The following is a 23,976-nucleotide window of genomic DNA, read 5'->3' as shown; positions in this document are numbered from 1 at the left end:
AAAGTTTGATGCTTCATTAGTTGCGTATAACACCCAGTGCACCATGCAATACGTGCCCTCCTTACTACCCATCACCAGTCTATCCCATTCCCCCACCCCCCTCCCCTCTGAAGCCCTCGGTTTGTTTCTCAGAGTCCATAGTCTCTCATGGTTCATTCCCCCTTCTGATTACCCACCTTTCTTCTTCCCTTCCTTCTCCTACCCATCTTCCTACTTCTTATGTTCCATAAATGAGTGAAACCATATGATAATTGTCTTTCTCTGCTTGACTTATTTCACTTAGCATAATCTCCTCCAGTCCCGTCCATGCTGCAGCACATGTTGAGAAATCGTTCTTTTTGATGGCCGAGTAATATTCCATTGTATATATCAACCACATCTTCTTAATCCAGTCATCTGTTGAAGGGCATCTCGGCTCCTTCCATGATTTAGCTACTGTGGACAATGCTGCTATGAATATTGGGGTGCATATGGCCCTTCTCTTCACTATGTCCGTATCTTTGGGGTAAATACCCAGTAGTGCAATTGCTGAGTCATAGGGTAGCTCTATTTTTGACTTTTTAAGGGACCTCCACACTGTTTTCCAGAGTGGCTGTACCAAATTGCATTCCCACCAACAATGTAGAAGGGATCCCCTTTCTCCACATCCTCTCCGACATTTGTTGTTTCTTGCCTTGTCCATTTTTGCCATTCTAACTGGCGTAAGGTGGTATCTCAGTGTGGTTTTGATTTGAATTTCCCTGATGGCTAATGATTTTGAACATTTTTTCATGTGTCTGTTAGCCATTTGTATGTCTTCATTGGAGAAGTGTCTGTTCATATCTTCTGCCCATTTTATGATTTGTTTATTTGTTTCTTGTGTATTGAGTTTGAGCAGTTCTTTGTAGATCTTGGATACCAGTCTTTTATCTGTAGTGTCATTTGCAAATATCTTCTCCCATTCCGTGGACTGCCTCTTAGTTTTTTTGACTCTTTCCTTGGCTGCGCAGAAGCTTTTTATCTTAAAAATTTTTTAAAGTACTTAGAGAAATGAGTATTATTTTTCTCTTGAGTTATTTCTATGCTTGTCACAAAAACCAAACAGCACACAGGAAAGGACTTGTAAATCTGCCTACACCTTAAATAGCACAATGGAAACACATACACCAAAGGTAAAATACTAACCACTTAGGGGAAATCACATTTGCAACATAAATGACAACCTGTTGCACCTTTAAATAACAAAGACATCCTACCAACCCAGACCCCCAAATCCAGACAGCCCAATATGGGCCAAGGTCACAGACAGGCCAGGGAACCATGAAACAAAAAGATCTTCAATTCTGTTAATGTTCCAACACAGGCAGACAAGACGACGATACACCCAGTCGGCCTGTTCTGTATTTACAAGACCTGAAAGGCAGATGCAGGGCAGCCGGCTCGAGAAGATGCTGCCTTCACACCTGAGGCGCATCCTTGGGCAGGACAGTCACTATGGCAAAGCCCCAGCTGTGCACAGCGCTGTCCAACGACCCTACTTATTTACTCTAATGGAACACTTTCTCAAGCCTACCATACTGCATGCTCACTCAGGAGCTGCAGTCCTGCTTCAGGGAGTGAAAAGGAGAAGATCCCTTAATATCCTCTATTCATGAATCGGTGAAACACACGACAGTATCCGAACACCACATACTAAAAACCAAGGTATACTGCTGAGCAAACAGGCTCAGACCAGCACATGTAGCAGGGCTAGATGTACGAGGACGGTGTGCACATGTGGGCAGGTGCGCAGGCATCACCACTGCGTGCTTGGGCGCTGGGATTCCCAGCCAGCTTCACTGTACCCTTCGTGCCTCCCTCTGTCACCCACAGGTCTTTGCAAGCCGTGTCACCCTACAGTAGTCCTTAGGAAGCTAACAGAGTTCAGGCTCAGACGACAGGTCTGGGCAAACCCAGGGCTGCTGCACAGAACACCCGAGACACTCGTGAGAATGCGTCCATAAGACAGAAATTGCTCAGAAGGATTCCCAACAACTTCTGAAGTCTTTCATGATAATGTATGTCTTAGAAAAAAAAGTCATTTGAGGTGCCTGGGTGGCTCAGTCAGTTGAGCATGACTCCTGGCTTCCACACAGGTCTCAACTCATGATCTCAGGGCTCTGAGATCAAGCCCCGTGCTGGGCTCCGTGCTCAGTGGCGAGTCTGCTTGAGATTCTTTCCCTTCCTTCTTCTCCCTCCCTCTTTACTCCTCCCTGCACACATACGCCCTCTCTTTCTAATAAATAAGTAAAATCTTAACAACAACAACAAAAGGCATTTGCTGATTTTCCTGCAGCCCCCTCCCTCAGTGACAAAAATCCCATTTCACAATGTATTGGGTGTCCCTGGGAGACAGGGCAGGCCTATACCAAGTCACCAACACACCAAGTGAGAGGCCAATGAGGACCCTGAGGTTTGGGAACAACCAGCCCCAGGATCTCCACGCTGACAAAAGGTGGAGCCCCAGTCTCTTGAGCTGTGCCCCTCCTTCCCCCATGGCAGAAAAATCCTGGACTATGTCATGTGGGCTCACACGTAACCTTAAACAAAGAAAACCAAAAGTATCAGCACCTTTCTGTCTGCCTCTTCAGGCTGGGCAGAGGGCAAGGCTATCCAGGTGGGAAGGAGCCGGGCAGGAGCTGCCAGGGGTCGGCCTGGCAGGTTTCACTGCTTCACAGGAGGCAAAGGCACCACCTCTGGAGAGAGGACAGCAAGTGCAACGATGCTTACCAGACAGTAAGAACGCTCCCCTCTGCAGAGCCACCAGACTTTCAGTCAACATGTTTTTCCACGTCAAACCCCTGGTTGCCAGGTAATTCTGTGATGGGGAAGAAGGGAAATCTTAGCTACTAGCTTGGAAGAAGAAACACTAAAATGACAAGAAGACAAACGTTTCATAAAAGGCCCTTGAAGGTGGGTAAAGCCACAGTACAGGCAAGCCAAACTGGCAGCTGAGGGGGAGCCCTGTGTGCAGTTGGGGGGGTCTGCTTCCAAGATCACAAGACACCGGGAGAGCCCAAGACCGGGATGCCCCAAGCTGGACACGGTAACACGCTCACCATCTAGTTCACAAGGGTTCTTGTCTGAGATGCTTTGTCAGAGCCTCGAAAGGAGGGCTCGCTTCGGAACTTTGACTGTGTGAGTTAGCACATTCCCTCTAAAACTCTGCCAAGACTCAGGAGTGGTGGGACACCCAGCCTTGCCCGGAGCAGCCCTAGAGCAGCAAGAGGCCCCTGACCGCGTAAGGAAGTGCAGAGGGCGCGAACCTACAGAAAAGCACCGCGTGGACATCTAAGCAGAGTGCAGTGGCGCTGAGGGGCTGGCCATGCAGGTGGGAAGACCCACAGGTCCTGTGTGTGCAGCACTGCACATGAGTGGGATAAAGGCACACTCTCGGCAAGGGACTGATGTGCACTTTAAACACTGAAATTCTAAGAGCCAGGACAGCTTCCTAAAACATGGGAAGGAAAATGTCAGAAAGGAGGAAGCCAGAGAGAGGCCCTGGTTCCACTGAAGGGCCAGCCCACTCCCCACCCAGACCCAGAAACTCTCTGCACGGGGCAAGCAGGCACTGGAGCCAATTCCTGTGCATTCATGGCACGACAGGCATGAAGGAAATACCTCCTTTTCGGAAGATGGGGAAACACAGAAAAACACCCACGCGGCGCACTCCGTGGCAGCACCAGTAAGAGAAACCAGGAGAGCTGAATACTTCACCCACACCTGTCCGGGGAGTCCGTTACCTTGAGGACGTCCGACTCATAGTGGTTGTTGCTCAGAACCCCGTCCAGACACCTGTCGCCCAGGTCTAGCTCTGCCAAATGGAGAGAAGCAAAGTCACCCGTCTTACAGATGTTCTATAAAAGCATCACTCACTGACACTAAGATAACCAAATTTCCTTTCTTACAGAGTCTAGAAAGAATAAAAAGTTCCATGATAAAATACGGTTTTAAAAAGAGAACAGGCAAAATGACTTCCACTCCACTCCTTCCTGAAACGGATGGCTCGGTCAGTCTCCTCAGCACCTGGTCTGGCGCTGTGTGGACTCAACTCTGCGGCCCAACTGGGCGTTTTCAGCGGTGGTATTCCTTGCGTGTGAGTAAACCCTCCCGGATGAACTCAGTATCCCTGTGGTTGTTCTGTTATTGTTTGGTTTTGAGCTAGCACAGAGTGACACTTCTAAATGTCAAACATAGCGGTATGTCAGGAAAAAGTGGGGTCACTAATGGTGGCCTCCCCCAACTCGGGCCACGCTACCCAGTCACCGCCCTCAAATGCACCGAGAGAATACGCAAAGGCTGAAGCAACTCAGCAGAAAGCCGGCATTACCACAGAACGGGGCCAGGCAGCCAAGGCAGCCGGCCCGGGCACAGCCCCAGTACAGGTGGCAGAAAGGCTGCAGGCACACGGCACCTGCGGACACAGCACAACCGCTAGTCAGACCATTTCAGCGAAGAAGAAATTCAAATAACCGTTAAATAAATGACAAACTCAATTTTAACAGCAAGCCCAAAACTGCAAATTAAAGCACTGTATTTCATCTATTACATTTAAAAGAGACACATTATAGGGGCCTCTGGGTGGCTCAGTCAGTTGGGCATCCGACTCCTGATTTTGGCTCAGGTCATGACCTTACGGTTGCGAGATCCAGCCCCACGTCATGCTCCTTGCTCATCAGGGAGTCTGCTTGACATCTCTCTCTCTCTCCCTCTGCTCCTCCCCTGCCCCGCTCTCCCCCCACCATGTGCGTGCACTCTCTTTAAAATACATAAATAAAAATCTTAAAAAACAAAGTGACACGTTATAGGAATATTAAGGTCCTGATGTGGGGACAAATATCAGATGCAAACTTCAGAAAGAGAACCACCCGTACATGGAAAGTTGGTGTATGACAGGAGTGGGTTATCAGTGGATGGAAAGAGACGGTTATTCAATATGATTGATTGCACGGAGACAACCGACACTGCAGATGAGAAAACACAGCCATGTCTTTACTTCCCACCATGCACAGCAGTCAACACCGTTCTGAAACCTGAGCCTAGAAGGATCCAAAGGACAGGCTCCATGGTGGGGAGGTTGCTCAGGCAGGCAGCGTACACGCACACCCTTACTCACACTGCTGGGGGGCGATGCGGGGGTCCTGCTCACGTTCTGCCCTCCGGTCAGGCATGGGCTGGAAGCAGCAGGTGCATATGGCATGGCTTCCTTGCAGGGCGCACACGTAATCCTGGGCTGCAGAGGGACAGGATATTCAGGCGGCACATACCGGCACAGAGAACAGGTCAGACCCACATCTAGGGGAGTGGCTGGAAAGCACACAAGGAGACCGATCCACAAGAAAACTGAGGGAGAACTCAGACCTGTTTTCTTAAATGGCCAAATGACAGCCTACCACTTAAAAGGAGCATTTTAAAATAGAATGAAAAATAAGCAAAGTGACTTTTTGGTTCAGCAGTTGTAGTAAGATTTCAAAGATCACTTGGAGGTTTCCCACCATTCCCTTAGGCCATAAAGCACACGCCATAATACAACAAAGCAAGTTCTGCATTAAGTTCTGTGTCTTCCAGACAAACAAGGGACAGGCCTGGTGGGCATGACTGGCCCAGCCCCTGGAACACTCCATGGCCGCACAGGAGGCTCCGACTATGCGCACAAACTTGCTACAGACCCCGTCCCACTGCGGACTTCCATATGCAGTCTGAAAACGATGGAGCCCACCTAAGGAACGGCAGAGTCAGGAGGTGACCAGGCACTGCACTGCCCATCCCTGTCCACGGGGCTTATGGGAACCCACGGAGAGAGCCGCAGCATGGCATCACGGCAGATGGCTATGAACACCGCTCTGGGTCACAATTTTGGATCAGTGGCCTCATGACAGGCTCTAAGAAACCGGACCCTGTGGGGCCATGAACTACAGAATGGCCAGGGCCAAAAATGTGAGATTCCACCTGTCGTCTTTCCTTTCTGGATGGCATCTGGCCACTGCAAACAGGCAGCAGGCAGAGCTCAGGGTGGCTCTGATGACACCATGACCCACTGCTGAAAAGAAGCCAGTCTCTCACTGGAGGGGCCCATGTGCGTTGGTCATTTCTGCTTTAGCAAGCAACCCTGGGGGTACCAACCACCCGAAGCGACAGGCTGGGCATCCCAAATGTCAGGCTCAGGACTGAACCCCCCAGGCTGTCCAAGAGCAGAGGTCCACAACAGAACAAGTTAACTCTCTGGTTTCTTAGCCCAAAACAGACTAGGAGAAGCAACAGGTTACAAGCGGTGGCAGGACCATGGAGGCAGTGACAGGAGTTGGGTAGGAACGGGAGAGGAGCCCACAAGAACAACTGCTGTGTCCTGTGTGGTTATGGCAGGATGACAGCACGGAAGGTGGCGTCTCACCTGCCGTGACACTGGTGGATGTCGATGGTGCATCTCCAGGAGTCGGTGCTGCCCCAGGCTCACTGCCAGGCCCTGGGCAGGGGAGGGACTGCCCCGCCTGCCTCCGGTACTCGGGGCACTGTCTGCATACAATGTACGGCTGGCTGCAAGGAAAGCACACAGACACGTGGAGTGCGGAGCTGCAAGGCAACCCCTGCTCTCGAGCATGTGGGTGGAGGCAGCCATGCCCCTAGCCCTGATGACAAGACCAGGCCCAGATCCCAAGCCTGAAGGCGTCTTCTCTGCTCACTGTCCCCCGCTTCACACCTCAGCTCTGCACCAGCTGCTGTCACCCACTGTGTGAAGGGGAAAGATGGCCTGTCCCCGCTGGGCACCCAGTCCGTGCTCACCCTGGAGGAGTAGGTGGAGGGCTCTGCTCCTCGCCACCCTCAACCCCCTTGGCGGGTGCTAGCATACGAAGACACGTCCTGCCCACCCCGTACTTCAGCACAGCATCTCCAAGAGCGCGGCCGCTCAGTCCCCACACGGGGCAGGACGCGCTCTCACAGGCCCGATGCTGGGCGAGCTGTGAACTACTAACACAGGCAGACCCAGCTTGCCCAACACACTCAGGACTTCCACCCCGGGCACCTAAGAAACTGCATTCAAATCAGAGCGCAACGTGCCACAGCTGAATGCTGCTGTCGTCCAGCGGCTTCCCCACCGCCAGCAGAGGTCCTGCCCGGCCCAGCTTTACGCACTTCAGCTGAGCTTGCCAAAAACACAGATGGTAAAAACCAACCCACAAGCAGAAGAGACAGACTCCCCTCATTTCAGAGAGCGCCTTCCTGAGCCTGCCTCTGATGGCAGAGCCAGTGAGGAAGAAGGGGAAGACCTGGCTAGAAAATCACCACCAGTGAGAAAACGCTCAACCACATTTAGGAACAAGATGGCCTTCGTCTCGGGCAACACTGAGTGCAGGCAGCATTTCCTGATCTCCCTCCACAAACCTCTAGGAGGCCATCACTAAGACCTTTCTGACAGGCACTGGATGACACAGGTGCCAGGTCCAGCCAGGCACCCGGGTCAGGCTCTCCGACCTGACAGCTCCACTGCCATTCTTCCCTCCGAGAACTAGTGGACAAAACTGTAGCCGCAGGGCGTGCGCTGCAGCACGGCTGCTCGGGTCACGACACCGAGAATTCTACAAAACCGTGTGTACGGTACAATCCCATCTTTGTAAGAGTACTTTTCAGTATATCGTGTTTTACTCAGTTAACAAAGGAAGTACGTGTGGCGACATACACGAGTGGCCAGAAGGACACACAGTAAAATGTTCACGCCAAAGCGATTTTTGATTTCTTCTTTTGCTTGACCGTCATTTGCTAAATTTTACAAAAAGAAACAAAACATAATAAATTTGGGAAGTTTGATTTTTGTCTTTCTAAACGTGATGGCCTCCATCTGAAACTCAGACGGTGGACTTCAGAGTCAGGAAACGGCAGCACCCCACAGAAGCTAAGACAAGGTCTCACAGGACGGCATCTCTCAGCCAGGTAGCTGCAGCTTCTCGACGTTACCATCCTGACACATGGTGATAACGCAACTCCCCGCGTAGAGCTCAGATGCTCAGTGGGTGAGCTACAGAGCTAGTGCGCGTACGTGGGACAAACAACATGTTAAATCATGACATCGCTGTAGCCAGGGCACCAAGGCACCTGACGAGGCATCAGCAACTAACAGGTGTGGGTTATGGCGGTCTTCATTTTAGAACAGATGTCAGTCAAGCCATTCACTAGCCACTACACCTTAAACTCAAAGGGTGCTGTGTGCCAGTTACATCTCAATAAAGCTGGAAATAAATACAGATAAATAAGAACAAAAAACAAATGTTGCATGTATACCTGAAAAGGGGGGGGTATTGGAGGAGGCAGGATAGCAAATACCCACCCGGTCACCCGAGTGAGCGGCTGTCCTTGGCCGGTGCCCACCCCATCCTTGCCATGGTCAAGGCAGGCAACGTCACTAGCTGACATCCCCCACGATAAGGGAGGCCAGACGATGCAGGAGCTGGATTGCTCGGGGCAGAACCCAGACTCCGTGCTGCCTGCCCGGCTCCCTGCCCCACTCAGAGCCAGGCGTAGGCTCACCTAACATCCGAGGATTCGCTGTCCACATCCGACAGCTCCAGCAGGTCCTCCGAACTGCCCTCCTCGTCGGAGAAAGACCTCCTGACTTTGGGCTGCAGCATGTCCTGCGTGATCTTGTTCCTGGCAGCCATGCTCCGCACATCTTCCTCACTGCGACTCTTGTCTGCAACGCAAAGGTCATGGCTCTACTGGCTGAGGGGCCCCTGGAGAGACACCCACCGTCTCCAGGAGCTGGGCAGGCTCCCCACTTGCCTGGGTGCTGGAGAAGGTAGGCCTCCACCAGGTTGTTCAGGATGTGGTTTTTACAGATCCTCTCGACTGGACAGCGGCAGGTGGGGCACAAGGTGGAGCGCTCCATCCAACCGGAGTAGCAGGCCGCGCAGAAGGTGTGCATGCAGGGCTGCAGGCTGAGGGCACAAGGACAGCTCTTCAGATGCCCCCGCAGAGCACGTGCAGATGGGGCATCTGTATGCCACCCCGCAGCAGCCCCCCAGACGCCAGGGCACATGGGGCATGGCCTGCCTGCAGCGTGAGAAGCAGGGACCCCCGTTCACGCTGCCTCTTTCCCCAGAGAAGGACATGGCCTCGCTCAGGCTGACGGTTGGTTACAAAACAGAAGAGTGAGCAAATTACCCACCCACCCACTGAGCTCACTTGACTCAGCAGAGCCTAGAACCCATGATTCTCGGGTGCCACACCCACCTGCATTATGGGGCCCACTGCTGGCGGCATCTGCACCCTCAGCTAACGCACCGGAAATGCCACCTGCCCTCCACAACCCACGCGAGAACTGGTTCCCATGTGAGAACAGTGTTCAACCTCAACTATTTTAACTTGGTCCTTGTAAAAGAAACCAGAAGCGACAATCTGTGCTCCAGGAGGGACAGTAGAGCAGGCTGTGACTCCAGGAATACGAGGAACAGGGACACTAAGTGTGGAAAAGACTGGCATTTAAGTGGAAATTCAGAGGGCTCTCGCTCTTTAAGTTCCCTCAGGGAAGCAAGGAGGGCTCTCCCTAAGCTGCTCCGGGGACCCTCATTCCGGGGCATTCCCTCTGTGTTAACTACCACACTCCCTTAAAGCTCGGCACAGTTCTCCTCTGTTCTGTGTCCGCGGAGCAGCGGGCCGCTGGGGTTACACGGAACCTGTGCCGACCGAGGCCATCCCACACCAGCCACGCCGGCTCCTCTACAGCCCCAGTTACGGGCGCCGGGCTCTGTGCACGTTGGCCACGTGAGTAAAAGGACAACGATAACCTCTGCAGCACCGAACCCGACAGGACCCAGAGGGCTGCTTCCCCACAGCCGCTCCTCCCCCGCCGCGGCGCGTACCTCACACAGTCGTGCAGCAGGTCCTGGCAGATGATGCACGTGAGGGTCTCCTCCATCTTGTCCGGTTTCACGGCCTCGGATCTGACATTCCCAAGGGTGGTGTGCGCGTCTCTACACTGGTCTGTAACCAACAACTGCAGGCTCAGGTCCGGCTCCCCATCTGTGAGAGAAAGGGTGCGTTCTGACCGCCACAACCAAGGGAGGAAGCAGCAGGCACTGGGTCCTCTCGTTCTATGAACACCTTGACCTACGACAGAAGACACAGCTCTCGCCGGCATTCTTAAGAAGGCCTAAAAGAAGTTTCATATTCCAATACACTTAAGTTTTGTTTTAGAAGAACAGTTAATGGCATAAAAAGAGGCACTGGGGACACATGCTTAAAAGATAAAGGCCACTGTGGCACAGTATGTGCGTAATGTCATTCTTCTTTAAACAAAAAACGTGACTTGCGTACACACCGGAGAGCACACTCTCCGACGTTACCAGGAGCTGTGAATGTTTTCCTCTGCTGGTGTTCTAGAATGCTCCTGTGCTGCTAACCACGGATTTTTATTTTTAATTAAAGAAATACTTGCACACATTTACAACGTCAAACATTAAAAAGAACACAAAAGCAGCAGCCTTCTGCCGCGGCCTAAGCTCCTGCGAGTGAGTGACCTCCGTGTTTTAGCCACGTCTGCTGGTCTGGACTCCACATTTCTGAACCGTAATGCGTGTTTACATTCATTGATTTCAGACGCCATCTCCTGACATCTATTGAGGTAGAGAGGGGTTCTCCCCCCTGCACGGTACTCGCACTATTATTATCATACGGTTGCTGGTTCCCGTATCGTATTTCCTTACTATGCTTAGGTAAATACGCACTGCTGAGCCGAACAGTTTACCGTAATTAAGTTTTCTTCCCTACACAATTTTTCATTTGTGCTGGAGTAAAAAATGGCCTCATTTTTATTTCTTTATTTTTTAAAGATTTTATTTATTTATTTGAGCGGGGGGCAGGAGGAGCAGAGGGAGAAGGAGAAGCAGGCTCCCTGATGAGCAAGTAGCCCAACTGGGACTCGATCCCAGGACCCCGGGATCATGACCTGAGCCAAAAGCAGACGCTTAACCAACTGAGCCACCCAGGTGCCCCCCAAAATGGCCTCGTTTTTATACTTGCTTATTTTATGTACTGTTGCCGATTCTTTCCACACCCTCCCCAAGCCAGTGAATTCAATTTTCTATCCAACACACCCAATATTCTAGTCTCCTTCCCCGAGGCCCTCCCTCCCAAAGCCTCTTGGTCTCACTGCTCCAATCCTCAGGCGGCTCTCAGGCCTATAGTGCAGCCATTGTCCCACTTACATATTCCCAATTACTTTTTACAGTCTTTTTAACTTTGTCTTTTTCCGTGCAGATTTTCCTCTAAATCACCTTCATGAGAAGGTTAAAACTATCACTTAAGGACAACTTATTATTTTTTTTTTTTTGAGCTTATGTATTTAGTAAGCTCTACACCCAACGTGGGGCTGGAACCCAAGACTCCCAGATCAAGATTCAGAGTCTCCTCCGACTGAGCCAGCCAGGCGCCCCCAAAGACAACACGTTCTTAAAAAATGATTGTCAAATCAGGACAGAACTGCAACTCGGAATGCTCTGCGTCCAGACCCTGAGCATAACCTGACAGTAAACACAGCTCAATCCTGATGATGTCAAAAAGAAAAAGCTCAGATTTCCATTCCAAAAAAGCTGAGGCACCACAGGTGTCTGCCTGAGACACATCCTCATACTTCTGCAGAAGGGGAGGCCCCACCGGGAGCAGCTCAAACAACCTCGCTGGGGCCCCAGGCACTCTCACAAGGGCCAGAGACACACAGAACCCCGAGACTCTGACCTCCTTTCATTCTCTTCCTGCTGGGCTCCAAATCCTCCTGATCCCGGGGTTCTGACAGAGAAAAGGGTGCCCCCTCTCTGTGTGGGAGAGCTGAAGGAAAGGTGGGGATTTCGTCACCTGCCACAGACGGACCACACTCTGTCGGGGAGACGCCTGCATCTCTGGAGCCTGTGAGAGGGACACAAGAGACATTCTGATTCATCTGCCCTAGAAGAAGAAAGCACGGCAGGTCAACATCACAGATGCAAGTCAGGTCGAGGTAATCCCAGATGCTGTGCTCTCAGTAACATACACTCACTAGAAATACGCAACAACACTTCTGAAATGCATTTGTGCCCACTGTTGTGCCGGGTGGAGCTGGAGCACATTCACGGGGGTCAGCCCCAGGACGTTCAGTCTCACATGGGGCCAATCCACATGCTAAGCACTGCCGAACACTCACCATTTGTAATCAACACAGAAGCACACTCACCATGCTGTAACCAGCACAGAGGCACACACACCAGCCTCCCCGAACAGGGATGCAACAGGCAAGGACACGAAGGCTAGACAGATGATACGGATGGTGAGGTGATAAAGCGAAAGAAGCAGTAGTAACTCACAGGGAAAGCACTGATCTGCATAAGCAAGAAGCCAGAGTCACCAACTTAAATGAGCTCTGCAGAAAGATAAGGAGACTTTCTAATAACCTTTATCTAAAGACCTAGTTTATAATACTATACTACAATTACTTAGTGGTAAGCGCTGTCATTTTGAAAAAGAAAGAAACTGCCCTACTACCACCAAAGGAAAAAGGTTAGAATTGTTTGGGGAGCAAATGCGCTTATACCCCAAGGGAAGAAAAGAGGCAGCTTCAAGGGCAGGCTCCTGGCTCCGGCTCTCACTCTCACCACGGGAGGGCCCCCTGTGCTGAGTCAAGCTTCTCACCACAGAATGAAGATCATGATGATGGTACTTCTCCAACAGACCCACGGTAAGGATTTACTTAGAACTTATAAAAGCACCTGGCACCCAACCTCACACTCAGCAGGCTGGTTATTTTCTTAGTATGTATACCCTTAGATAGATACACAGAAAAATTTCCCCAACTTTACAGAACTGGACTAAGCTTTCCATCTGAACAATTTGCTTCCAGCAAAATTTTTTCTGTTTATGATTTTATTTTTTTAATTGCACAATATATAAATGAGTTGCCCTTTTATAGTAAAATTAACAATTGTATGTGTATACACACACACACACCACATTTTCTTTATCCATTCACCCATCATTGGACACTTAGGTTGTTTCCGCGTCTTGGCCTTTGCGAATAAGGCTTCAGGAACATGAGGGTGCGGACATCTCTTCCAGAGAGTGATTTTACTTCCTCTGGATATATACCCAGAAGTGAGATTACGGGATCTAACGGTGATTAACTGTTTGAGGACCCTCCATACTGTTTTCCAGAGCAGATGCATCAGGTTGCATTCCCACCAATAGTGTAAGAGGGTTCCCCTTTCTCCACATCTTCGCCAACACCTGTTATCCCTTGTCTTTTTGATGCTGGCCATTCTAATAGGTGTGAGGTGATACCTCACTGTGGTTTCCTTTAATGAAATTAGAACATTATCAAAAAAACTACCAGAACCTAACCACTCATATTACACACTGTACCATGTATATAGACGGAACAGAAAAAATTTCTACTGCTGAAGTAGGTTTTCCTTATAGGCCAGAGCTGTTTTATGCTTTCATGCTGAAGAACTACTAAAATAACTACAAAACACACACCTTGGCACTAGAGACAAAGCATATTTTTATATAGGCAGACAGGTGGAGAGTAGCACGCAATCCAGAATGCCCACAACTTTCCATCTTCTCTGTGCTCATACTCAACACGCCCTGGGACCACACTCAAGGTCACTGAATGTCACTTCTCCTCCTCTTGGGACTGCCAGCACAAGGGTGAGCCCTCAGGTGGGTGGAGCCAGGAGCTTGACAGCACAGGCCCTAACTGTGCCATGCCGCTGTGGTTTAAGGGCCCCAGGTGACCCTCTCGAGGGCACAGGAGCCTCCAGAACCTGAAGAACTCCAACCATCTGGGTAACTTTGCAGTCTCGGGCATGTCTCCATCTAGGGACTGTGATTGCCTTTTCTTTTCACTTGAGGCGATGATGCTAAAACAGAGGTAGGTCAGAGGCCTCTGAGAAACAGGGACTACGGTTCCGGAGTGGCAGGAGACAGGCTGGAGGGGCTCTTGTGGTCACTGGTTTGGTCTATGCTGCTGGTCTTCTCTTGGAGGTGGTGGGCGAGACTCAGATGGTACTCACTGTCCGTAGCCTTTTTTGTAACTAAGCATGCCCAGTAAGTACCTACGAGGCCCTCTCATGGATGCCCTAAAACAGCACTCAGAATGTTACTGTTCACACGGGGTGCCACATATCTGGGAAAAGTGTGGGGTGTGTTGTGTGGAGCTCGCTGCTGCTGCTGAGTTAGGCTGGGCAAAGGAGGCTCTGGGTAAGGAAGGTGGTGGGTGCTACGAAGCCTTAATGAGGACAACAAACAGGAGAGATGGGGATGCCAAGTAAAACCCAAGTTCGCAAAAATGGAAACAGGTTCAAACAGTGTGGGAGAAAGGCGGGTTCGGGTCTCAAGGAAGCATACTGAGTCCCTGTGTTTACTGCCTCTCCTTTCCTAAATCCCACCAGAACAGATCCAAAAATAAGGACTAACTTCTAGCAGAACAGCCGGGTTGGCCAAGGAGATGGAGGAGTCTTCTGGAAACAATTCCTTTGCTACTGCTGAGCCCACAATAGAGCTCTTTTTACAAAGGCTTTGCTGGTTTCTGCCTCTGAATGTGGCTGCGGCAGGTAGAGCTCTGGCAGCCTTCTTGCAACCACAAGATTAAAAGAAGACAAAGAGGCAACATGAAATGGACAGAAAGTGTCTGCTGACATCTTGAGCTGGTGAGCCAGGGCTGGGCTGCGAGTCTCCAGACTCTGTTCTGGGAGCCAGGATTTCCATTACTCACAAACACACCCTGAGATTTAAGAGGGTCTCCGTGCACTACAATGTTAAAAATGAGAGAGGGAGGAGCACCCGGGTGGCTCAGTCAGTGAAGCGTCTGCCTTCAGCTCAGGTCATGATCCCGGGGTCCTGGGATCGAGCCCCAAGTCGGGCTCCCTGCTCGGCGGGGAGTCTGCTTCTCCCTCTGCCTCTCCCCCTGGCTTGTGTGCTCTCTCTCTCTCTCAAATAAATAAATAAAATCATTCGAAATAAATAAATAACATGTTACTCTGGGTGAATCTTGAAAACATTATGCTCAGTGAAAGCAGCAGACACAAAAGGCCACAGAGTACATGATTCGACTTGGCTGAAATGTCCAGAAGAGGCAAATCCATAGAGACAGAAAGCAGGTTAGTGGTTGCTGGGCTGGGGCAGTGACTGCTGATGAGTATGGGGTCTCTTTTTGGGGTGATGGAAATGTTCTGGAATTGCACAGTGGTGATGAATGCACAGCACTATAAATACAGTAAAGCCCACTGAAGTGTACACTCCAGCTGGGTGATTGCTATGGCATGTGAACGACAGCCCACTAGAACTGCAAGAACGACCGTGGTACCATAGTCTCCCACTTTCAGCATTGCTACTACAGGTGGAACAGGACATCATCTGCTACCTCGGCAACCTTGCTACTGAGAGCTTGATGCCTGATGCCACCTCTGACTTCCTCAGTGGCTTATGTGTCTGTCTCCTTAATCACACAGGTCAAAATTAGTGACCAGGAAGCAATGCAGCTACCATCCCGAGATTCCCGTCTCACCAGAGCTGGAGGAAGGCGCTTGCCCTGCACAGGCGGGCTCCATGGAAGAGGGAGAAGCCGTGGGGAAGAGGTCCGATGTCGACGTCGATGGCTGTGGTTCCTCAAAGCACGCCTGAGTGGTGGGCGATGACGGCAGGACCTGGGGGTCGTCACCTTGCCCTGCGCCTGAGGTATCTTTGGTCACGTGGAACACATTCTCTTTATTAGCTTCTGCAAGCACAAAAGGAGCAGAAAAGCATATAATCAGGGTTCAGCTGGAGCACCATTACTCCAGGCAAGACATTCCAGCAGACGAAAAGGCTTTCCTGGTAAGAATCAATAGCCCTTACTACGCATCCACTTTGTTACGCTCTCACTTACCAAAGGAGTCTTGTGTGATGCCTTGCTTTTCATTTAACGATTCATAGAGGTACGCCACATCTAAAAGGAAATTACCCCAATCAGAACAGAGTCCCCATGCACCAGCCAGAACTCACTTCCCTCTTCTTCTCCTTCCTGTCACTTCAGTCCCTTTGTCCTTGTTGACTACGTTGACTTACCAGCTAGTAAAAACATTAACCAGTTTAAGGGATTTCAAAACAAGAGACCCAAAATATCTTAACCAACTTTAAAATAAATAAGACTCAGGAAAAAATGTCTGGATCTAGGAAGCAGACTAGGGAAGGCGAAGTGATGAATCTGTGCTGTGCTTGTCACTTCAAACTACCAGAAGGAGCAGACACAAGACCCTGCCACGTGGTCAGGGGCTGGCTTTGACTATGCTGACATTAACCTGAGAGTATTTCCTCCTTCTTCCAGTTCGGGGGCAACCTTGGAAAAACTCCCTCAACTGTCCTTGTCCTATATCATTCTTCTTCCCCAAACACAGATACTCAGATCTGGACAAGCCCAAACGGGACCCAATCAGACATCTGTCGTCTCCTGTAAGGTCTCCGAAAGCAGAGCGAGCACTGGCCTCCGGCCCATATCCCAGGTCTTCCTGTCCACAGCTCATGTTTCCTCTGCTAAGTCACCTAGCCCTCCCTGTTCACTTCTCCTGGCCCTTCTGAGATGCACAGCTCGTGACCATGAGATTTCTGAAGAATGGCTGGGACTCAGACCGCAACGTCAACACCCCCATTCCTCAACAGACACGACTCACACCAAGACTCTACATCAAAAACAAAGAACATGTAGCTAACGCTAACATTCCTAAGGGAAATAGCTGCTTCAGCAGACTTCCTTTCAATGACGCTTCCCAGCCGCAGCAGGACCTCCCCACCACGAACCACCTCCGTGTCCACCCTGTCCACTCCCTCTCTCTTACTGTGTTCTGGCTCATTCTTCCTGTACACCAAATAGATGACATCCCCCGTCTGCAAAGGGCAAGTCTGCTTCTTAACAACCTTCAGCTTGTTAATTACTGTTCCATTGGTGCTGTAGAGACAACAAAATTGCAATTTATCCTACTTAAAATAACTTGGGAGTTAAAATTTTCTTTTTCTACCACCACTAGGGAAACAATTTAATATTACTGCTTTGAAAATGATAAAATGCTCATAAGAACAATGTAAATATTTAAGGAGCCATATATGCAAGTGCCACACTAAAAAGCTTGCCTGTTGCCCCCTTACTGACAGTCAAACCAGCAACCAATGCTATCAACATGTCTGCTTTTCCCCACGCCACGTTCTCCTCCATCTGCCTCCTGCTGCACCCCTGGACTTCTACCAGCAGCTCTGATTTCCAGCTTCTCTCCCACTTCTGCATTCCGCTCTGTCCACAGATCTACTCCTCCCTCCAGGAGTTTCAACCGGGTCAGCTCATTCCTGAAATCAGCACTGACACCTCTTAAAGAAACAGGTTCCAAGGGGCGCCTGTGTGGCTCAGTCGGCTAAGCATCTGACTCTTTTACCTCGGCTCAGGTCTTGATCGTGAGTTCAAGCCCCACATTGGGCTCCACACAGGGAGTGGAGCCTACTTAAAAAAAAGAGAGAGAAAGAGAGAGGCAGGTTCCGAACAGAAGCAAATAAATGCCAGGCTATAGACTGGGAGGTGGCACGGTCCCTCAGCTGGGAGGTCACTCCAGTCAATCAGGGAGCACAGGTGGAAGAGGGACAGGCTGCTGAGGGGACAGACAGAAGCCTAAGCCAGATGGGACAGGATGGAACAGCACTTCCCCGAGGAGGGACTCCCGAGTAGAGACCTGACAGAAAATCATGAGCGGACGAAGCGCACACCACAGGGGGACAGTGTACAAGACAAGAACAAAACTCAGCCAGCAAGCAAAGCAACCCAACTGCAGGCACTCCAACCACCCAAGCTTAACTCTGCGGCCTCACTCTGAAGGCCTCCGGTGGTGCAGAGGCCTGGTTTTTACATCTGAGATGCCCACTACTTTGGTGTTCTGTAAAGGGCCAGAAAGTAAATAGTTCAGGCTGTATAATCACACAGTCTCTGCCCCAACTACTCAGCTCTGCCTCTGTCACAGGAAAGCAGCCAGACAGGCCCCAGTCAAGGAGCTGTGGCTGTGTCCCAGTGAGACTTCACTCACAACAGCTGGCGGTGCTGCCCACTACAGCCAGGGTCTCGGCCGCCAGGCTTCTCACGACCCACTCTCATGCTCTTTCTAACCCAAAACGGCTGATTTCACTGTTCTACTTAAACCCCCTTGATCACTTCTCACTGTTCTCAGGCTGAGGTCCAAACTCCGTAGTGTGGACACCAGGGCCTTCATGCGGCAGTCTACTGCCCGGCTTTGCACTCACCACTCACTCTGAGCACGCAGAGCCTGCTTGTGCCTCTGGGCCTCAGCACCTGTAGTTCCTTCTGCCTGGAACACCCTCTCCCCTCCAGCCACCTCAGCCAAGGAACGTGATGGCCTCTAGAAGCTGGAAAAGGCAGGGAACGGATTCTCTTCTAGAGCCTCCAAAAGGAAACAGCCCTGCCAACACCATGATTTTAGTCCAATGAGACCTGAGTTGGACTTTGTACCTCTGGCATTATAAGATCATAGCTCTGTGTTACTTCAAGCCACTAAGTTTGTAGTAACTTGTTACAAGGGCCACAGGAAGCCAAAATCGTCATATGGCCAGTATTGGAAAGCCAGGCCCTGGCACAGGACAGCTCCAGAACCACGGCTACATCATTGTACATGAGGTCAGGCTGAGAAATAAAGACCTTAACCTGCTACCTACTAGAAGAGGGGAAAGGAGCATCAGTTCTTCCTATTAGACTAATTCCTAGTCTTCTATCCCTACAACTTGAGTAACCAATCTCATAGCACTTGACCTTTACAAAAACAAAAATTCATCTGGTGGAAAAGGCATACTCTCAACTTACTGCTGGAAGGCCATCTGCCACTTGTACCAGGTTTAAAATAGGCACATTCTGGCACAGCATTCCTTCCTATAAATTTATCCCAAGAAAATAATCAGACATGAATGCAAAGGGTTTTCGAAGAAAATAATTGCAGTGTCATTTATAATAAGAAAAAGTCAAAATAATGAATCTCCATCAACAAAGGAACTGACAGATAATTACATAATCGTAATGAAAAAGACAAGATGGGAACGCCTGGGTGGCACAGCGGTTAAGCATCTGCCTTCGGCTCAGGGCGTGATCCCGGCATTGTAGGATCGAGCCCCACATCAGGCTCCTCTGCTATGAGCCTGCTTCTTCCTCTCCCACTCCCCCTGCTTGTGTTCCCTCTCTCGCTGGCTGTCTCTCTCTCTCTCTCTGTCGAATAAATAAATAAAATCTTAAAAAAAAAAAAAAAAGACAAGATGAATCTAGATGCGCTGACACATAGCACTCCATAAATGAAAGCAAAAAAAGCAGACATAATGTATCGAGCAAAACCTCATTAACACAAAATACATACATATGTATTGCTAACCGGTGAGTGGGATTTGGGAACACTTTTCACTTGTATGCACTACTTACGCTGTATACAATTTTTTTAAAAGAAGATTTTTTTGACTTGGAGGAAAGAAGTCTAACTCGAACAGGTTATCACTGCCTTTTAAGTATGAATTTGAATACTTTCAAGAAGGGTCAGACACCAAACTGTTACTGGAAACCAAAAAATTTATTTTCTAATAACTTGACAGCCCAGTCAACTACTGTGTCATAGAAAACAAGCCCTTGTTTCTTCTCTGTAGTCAATGGCTTCAAGAGAAAACAGAAAAGTTCAGAAAGAGGGGTGCCTGGCTGTTTCAGTCAGAGGAACGTGTAACTCTTGATATCAGGGTTGTGAGTTGGGGCCCCACGTTGGGTGTGGAGATTACATAAAAACAAAAACAAAAAATCTTTAAAAAGAAAAGTTCAGAAAGAGCTTACCTGGTATCTTCCAGTGACACCTGACCAGATTTTTCATCCACCATAATTTTACAGTGATCTCCAGAGACCAGTTTATTGCCGGGGAATGAAAGGTCACAACCTAAAACAGTGAAAGGATACACATTGGATATGACCATGGGGACTGTGCACAATACTGCCCTTTGCTTATCAAAGCATGTGGTTGAAAATCAGGACCCATGTCATATACAGTGTAGGAGACAACACCTCAACAAGTAAGATAGGAAGCAATTTTTAAAAGCATTTATTTATTTATTTGAGAGAGTGGGTAAGAGACAGAGGGAGAGAGAGAGTCTCACGCAGACTCACAGCTGAGCTCAGAGGCCAATGCAGGGCTCGATCCCAGAACCGAGATCGTGACCTGAGCCACAATCAACAGATGCTTAGCCGACTGAGCCACCCAGGTGCCCCAATAGGAAGCAATTTTTTAAAAAGCATTTAAATACTAATCCAAAGCAAAGGGAGAATGACTGTGTCTTGAACCTGTGACTCCCCGTCACCTAAAGGGTACCCACCCCACCAACAGCTCTGGCCCTCCATCAAGAGCTCCTTGGTGACAATTTCACAATGTGCACATACATGCAGCAAGCCTGATAAAAAAAGAAGTTAAAAAAAAAAAAAAACTAAGGGGCTTAGTTAAGTAATTCTTCAGTATCTTACTTAACTCAGTCCTTAATTTCTTCACCATGTAATCTAAGGTTTCATAAATCATCACAAAATTGAAGCAATAACCAAGAGTCATAGAAAACATGACTAAGAAAATTACAGACACAAGTACATGTTTGAGGAAATTTCAAACAGAAGGGGGATGCGTCTACAGTGGAATTCGATCATTACACCCTCAGTAAATGCAAGGGGGAAATCCTCAAATACTTTGTTCTCTCCTTAAATCAAAAGAATAAAAACTTTCAAGAGCTTTTTACTATCTAATCACTAATTTGCTTATAATAAGTTTATACTATAGCTACTGAGGTTTATAGCTTTATTTTTAATAACCAAACATGGGAAGCAACTGGTGAATTAAAAAACAAACTGCAGTACATCCAACACTGGAATACTACATAGCCACAAAAAGGAACACATTACTGGGGTGCTGGGGTGGCTTGATCGGTTAAATGTCCGACTCCTGGTATCAGCTCAGGTCTTGATCTCAGGATTGCGAGTTCAAGCCCTGTGCCGGACTCTACACTGGGCGTGGAAACTACACAAAGGGAGGGAAATGAATTACTGACACACACAACAGCCTGAAATGAATTTCAAAAGGATTATGTCAAAGGAGAGAAGCCATACACAGACTGTGGTGGAACACTGTGTCATCCACTTACATGAGATTCTGGAAAAGGCAGAAAGATAGGGATAGAAGTTACATGGATAGTTGCCAGAGCTGGGATGGAGAGGAGGTGGCTGATCCAAAGGACCACTAGGGAACTCTCTAGGGTGATGCAAATGTTCCTCCTCTTAATGGCAGGGATGATTCCATTTCTCAAAAACTCACTGAACACCCGTAAGGGGTGAATTTTACCGTATGTGAACTGTATCTCATAAACCTGAAATATTAGAAACCTTACTTCCACATTATACATTATGGGAAGTGCTTTGCTACATTTATCCAAGGCAAACTTCACCTGCGTTCACGATCTTCCCAGCACAGAGTATAACCAACAGGATAGTCTGTTGGCGGCCCCCAACCCAGCACTAGTCACCACGTCACTGGGATGGGTTTTTAACAAGCTTCTCTACACCAGAACATCAGCATTCTAATTTGGATCCAAGATACTCTGTGCTAAGTTCTATTCTTGGCATTTTCCCTGCTTATCATTCAGTTGGTTAAATTTCTCCCAAGGCTGGTGCACATTTCTGCCACACCCCAAGCATAGGAAGCTCTTGGGAAGGTGAGGTCTTCCATCTCCCTCCCCACACATATCCACTCAGCTCTCCCTTTCCTCGAAATAATGCCTTATATACAGAACACGTTACTGTTTTAAAATAAATATAATCAAGTTCTATAACTCGTACAGTATGTGTCTTCCCAAAATTCCTATGTTAAAGGCCTGAACCCCAATGTGACTGTAGACATGGCTTGTGAGGAGGCAATAAAGGTAAAGTGAGATCATTAGGGTGGGGCCCTAATCTGATAGGGCTGGTACCCTTAGAAGAAGATGAAGAGACGCCAAATCTTTTGTCTAGCATGCGGAAGACTAGCAAGGCAGCTGTCCGCAATCCAGAGGAGGGCTCTCACCAAGAAACAAATCCACTAGCACCTTAATCTTGGGTTTCTCAGACTTAAGAATTGTGAAAAATAAATTTCGGTTGCTTAAGCTTCCAGGTCAGTGGCATTGTGTTACAGCAGCCTCAGCCCACAAATGCAGTAACTTCTGGCTCTCTGGAAAAGTTAATACATTCACCAAAAGGAATTCTACTAAGAAGATTAACTCAACACTCTGGTTTTGCTTCTTGTATTAACATGCAAAATGATGTTATAATACTGTGTTATAATAACAATAGCAAACGTTAAGTGCTAACTCTTAGCCAGGCTCCTTTTAAGCATTTCACAGGTAAGACCTCAGTCATTCTTCAGTCAGTCTACCAAGTAGGCACAAAGGTGTGGAAAGTTAAGTCCTCAGCCTAAAGCAAGTTATGTGGTAGTGCCAGGTCGGAAACACAGGGTTTCTGCTCTTCACCAAATTCCTATTACATCAATTAAAGACAATTAATGCATTTTTCAAAAGTTTCTAATGACATGTAAATACATTCACAGTTGTAAAAAAATTAACTTGATATTGAGATTTAAGACTACCAAAACAAAAACAAAAACAAAACCTACCCAAGAACAAACAAAAAAAAGCAAAAACAAAAACAGGTGCAGGTACACCATAAATGGTAAAATTAAAAAAAAAAAAATTGTGTTTTACTTTACTATCCTTATTTTGTTTTTTATCATAGTACTTAGCTTTTACTTTTTTAGGTTTTTTTAAATTCCAGTATAGTTAACTTATAAAAATATTTGTTTTTAAACAACACTTTTCCACATTCTTTTTTTAAATATAAAGTCAAACACAAAAACCAGACTCTTGAATATAGAGAACTGGTGGTTGGCAGAAAGGAGGAGGTTGGGAGATGAGTAAACCAGGTGAACGGAAGGAGAGCATACTTCTCATGAGCACGGAGTAATATATAGAACCGTTGAGTCACGAAATCATAGACCTGAAACTAAACATTGTACATTAATTAGACTGGAATTAAAAAATTACAGAAAGAAAATATATATGTATCTATATCTAAAGTCAAAGTGATGATTTATTAACTTTCAGACAAACTAAATTTTTAACTTGTCCAGCGCACTTCTCTCCCTGTAGAAAAGCTACAAGGGAGGTCAAATTGCCAGATGGCCATTTAGGAGTTTAGAGGCAGTTAATCGGGGAGGGGTGACCACACTTTGTCTCACCTAGCTGCAAGACTTTGTTTGGGCCCTGTACTTCCCAGGTTCATTCAACCAACAATATCTGAGCAATTCCATCCTAAGGGGCAGGGGGGGGGCTTGAGATCTGTTTAAATGTAGCCACCCACAGCTATAAACTTCCCTCTAAGCACTGCTTCAACTGCACCCCATAAGTTGTGCCGTATCATTTTCATTTTCATTCATTCCAAGATATTTTGCAATTTCCCTTGTGACTTCTTCTTTGACCCTGTGGTTGTTTAAGAGTGTGTTGTTTAATTTCCACACTGAATTTTCTAGGGTTCTTTCTGTTACTGACTTCAATTTCATTGCACGGAGGTCGGAGATGCTCTCTGTAGTCATGAACTTGAGAAGACTGCATTCTAGGGGTAGATTACATTCACGCGCCTACTTCATGAAGTTGTAACGACGATTAAGTAATCGGCAGGAAGCACTGAGAAGTGACCCCGCCGACCAGTAAGTGAATAAACTGCAGCTCTCACACGAGAGCCTATTCCACTGGAAAAACTGGATAGCACAGCGGGCCCCGCCCAGGAGCCTCCCACCGCCGAGGGTGTCGCCTGGCCCGGCCCCCGACCCCTGTTCCCCACCCCCCGGCCCTCATCCCCGGCCCCGGCCCCCCGGTCCTCGGTCCCCC

General features: G+C 48.5%; 1 protein-coding gene across 1 annotated transcript in view; it reads right to left on the bottom strand.

Moving 5' to 3' along the window:
• CHFR (checkpoint with forkhead and ring finger domains) overlaps window positions 1-23,055 on the bottom strand; it is a 26,500-nt gene extending 3,445 nt beyond the window's left edge. The window contains exons 1-14 of the mRNA XM_002923178.4: window positions 23,034-23,055; window positions 19,865-19,964; window positions 16,851-16,960; window positions 15,905-15,964; window positions 15,545-15,754; window positions 11,743-11,910; window positions 9,870-10,029; window positions 8,791-8,945; window positions 8,539-8,701; window positions 6,410-6,552; window positions 5,135-5,251; window positions 4,349-4,432; window positions 3,762-3,832; window positions 2,749-2,836 (exon numbers count right to left, since the gene is read on the bottom strand). Of these exons, the coding sequence (XP_002923224.4) occupies window positions 2,749-2,836; window positions 3,762-3,832; window positions 4,349-4,432; window positions 5,135-5,251; window positions 6,410-6,552; window positions 8,539-8,701; window positions 8,791-8,945; window positions 9,870-10,029; window positions 11,743-11,910; window positions 15,545-15,754; window positions 15,905-15,964; window positions 16,851-16,960; window positions 19,865-19,964; window positions 23,034-23,040 (1,636 nt within the window). The 5' untranslated portion in view covers window positions 23,041-23,055. The remainder of the gene's footprint in view (window positions 1-2,748; window positions 2,837-3,761; window positions 3,833-4,348; window positions 4,433-5,134; window positions 5,252-6,409; window positions 6,553-8,538; window positions 8,702-8,790; window positions 8,946-9,869; window positions 10,030-11,742; window positions 11,911-15,544; window positions 15,755-15,904; window positions 15,965-16,850; window positions 16,961-19,864; window positions 19,965-23,033) is intronic.
• Window positions 23,056-23,976: the final 921 nt, after the last annotated feature.

Source organism: Ailuropoda melanoleuca, chromosome 12 (genome assembly GCF_002007445.2).
Source record: "Ailuropoda melanoleuca isolate Jingjing chromosome 12, ASM200744v2, whole genome shotgun sequence".
Taxonomy (NCBI): Eukaryota; Metazoa; Chordata; class Mammalia; order Carnivora; family Ursidae; genus Ailuropoda; species Ailuropoda melanoleuca.
This window is presented reverse-complemented; position numbering and strand designations above follow the sequence as displayed.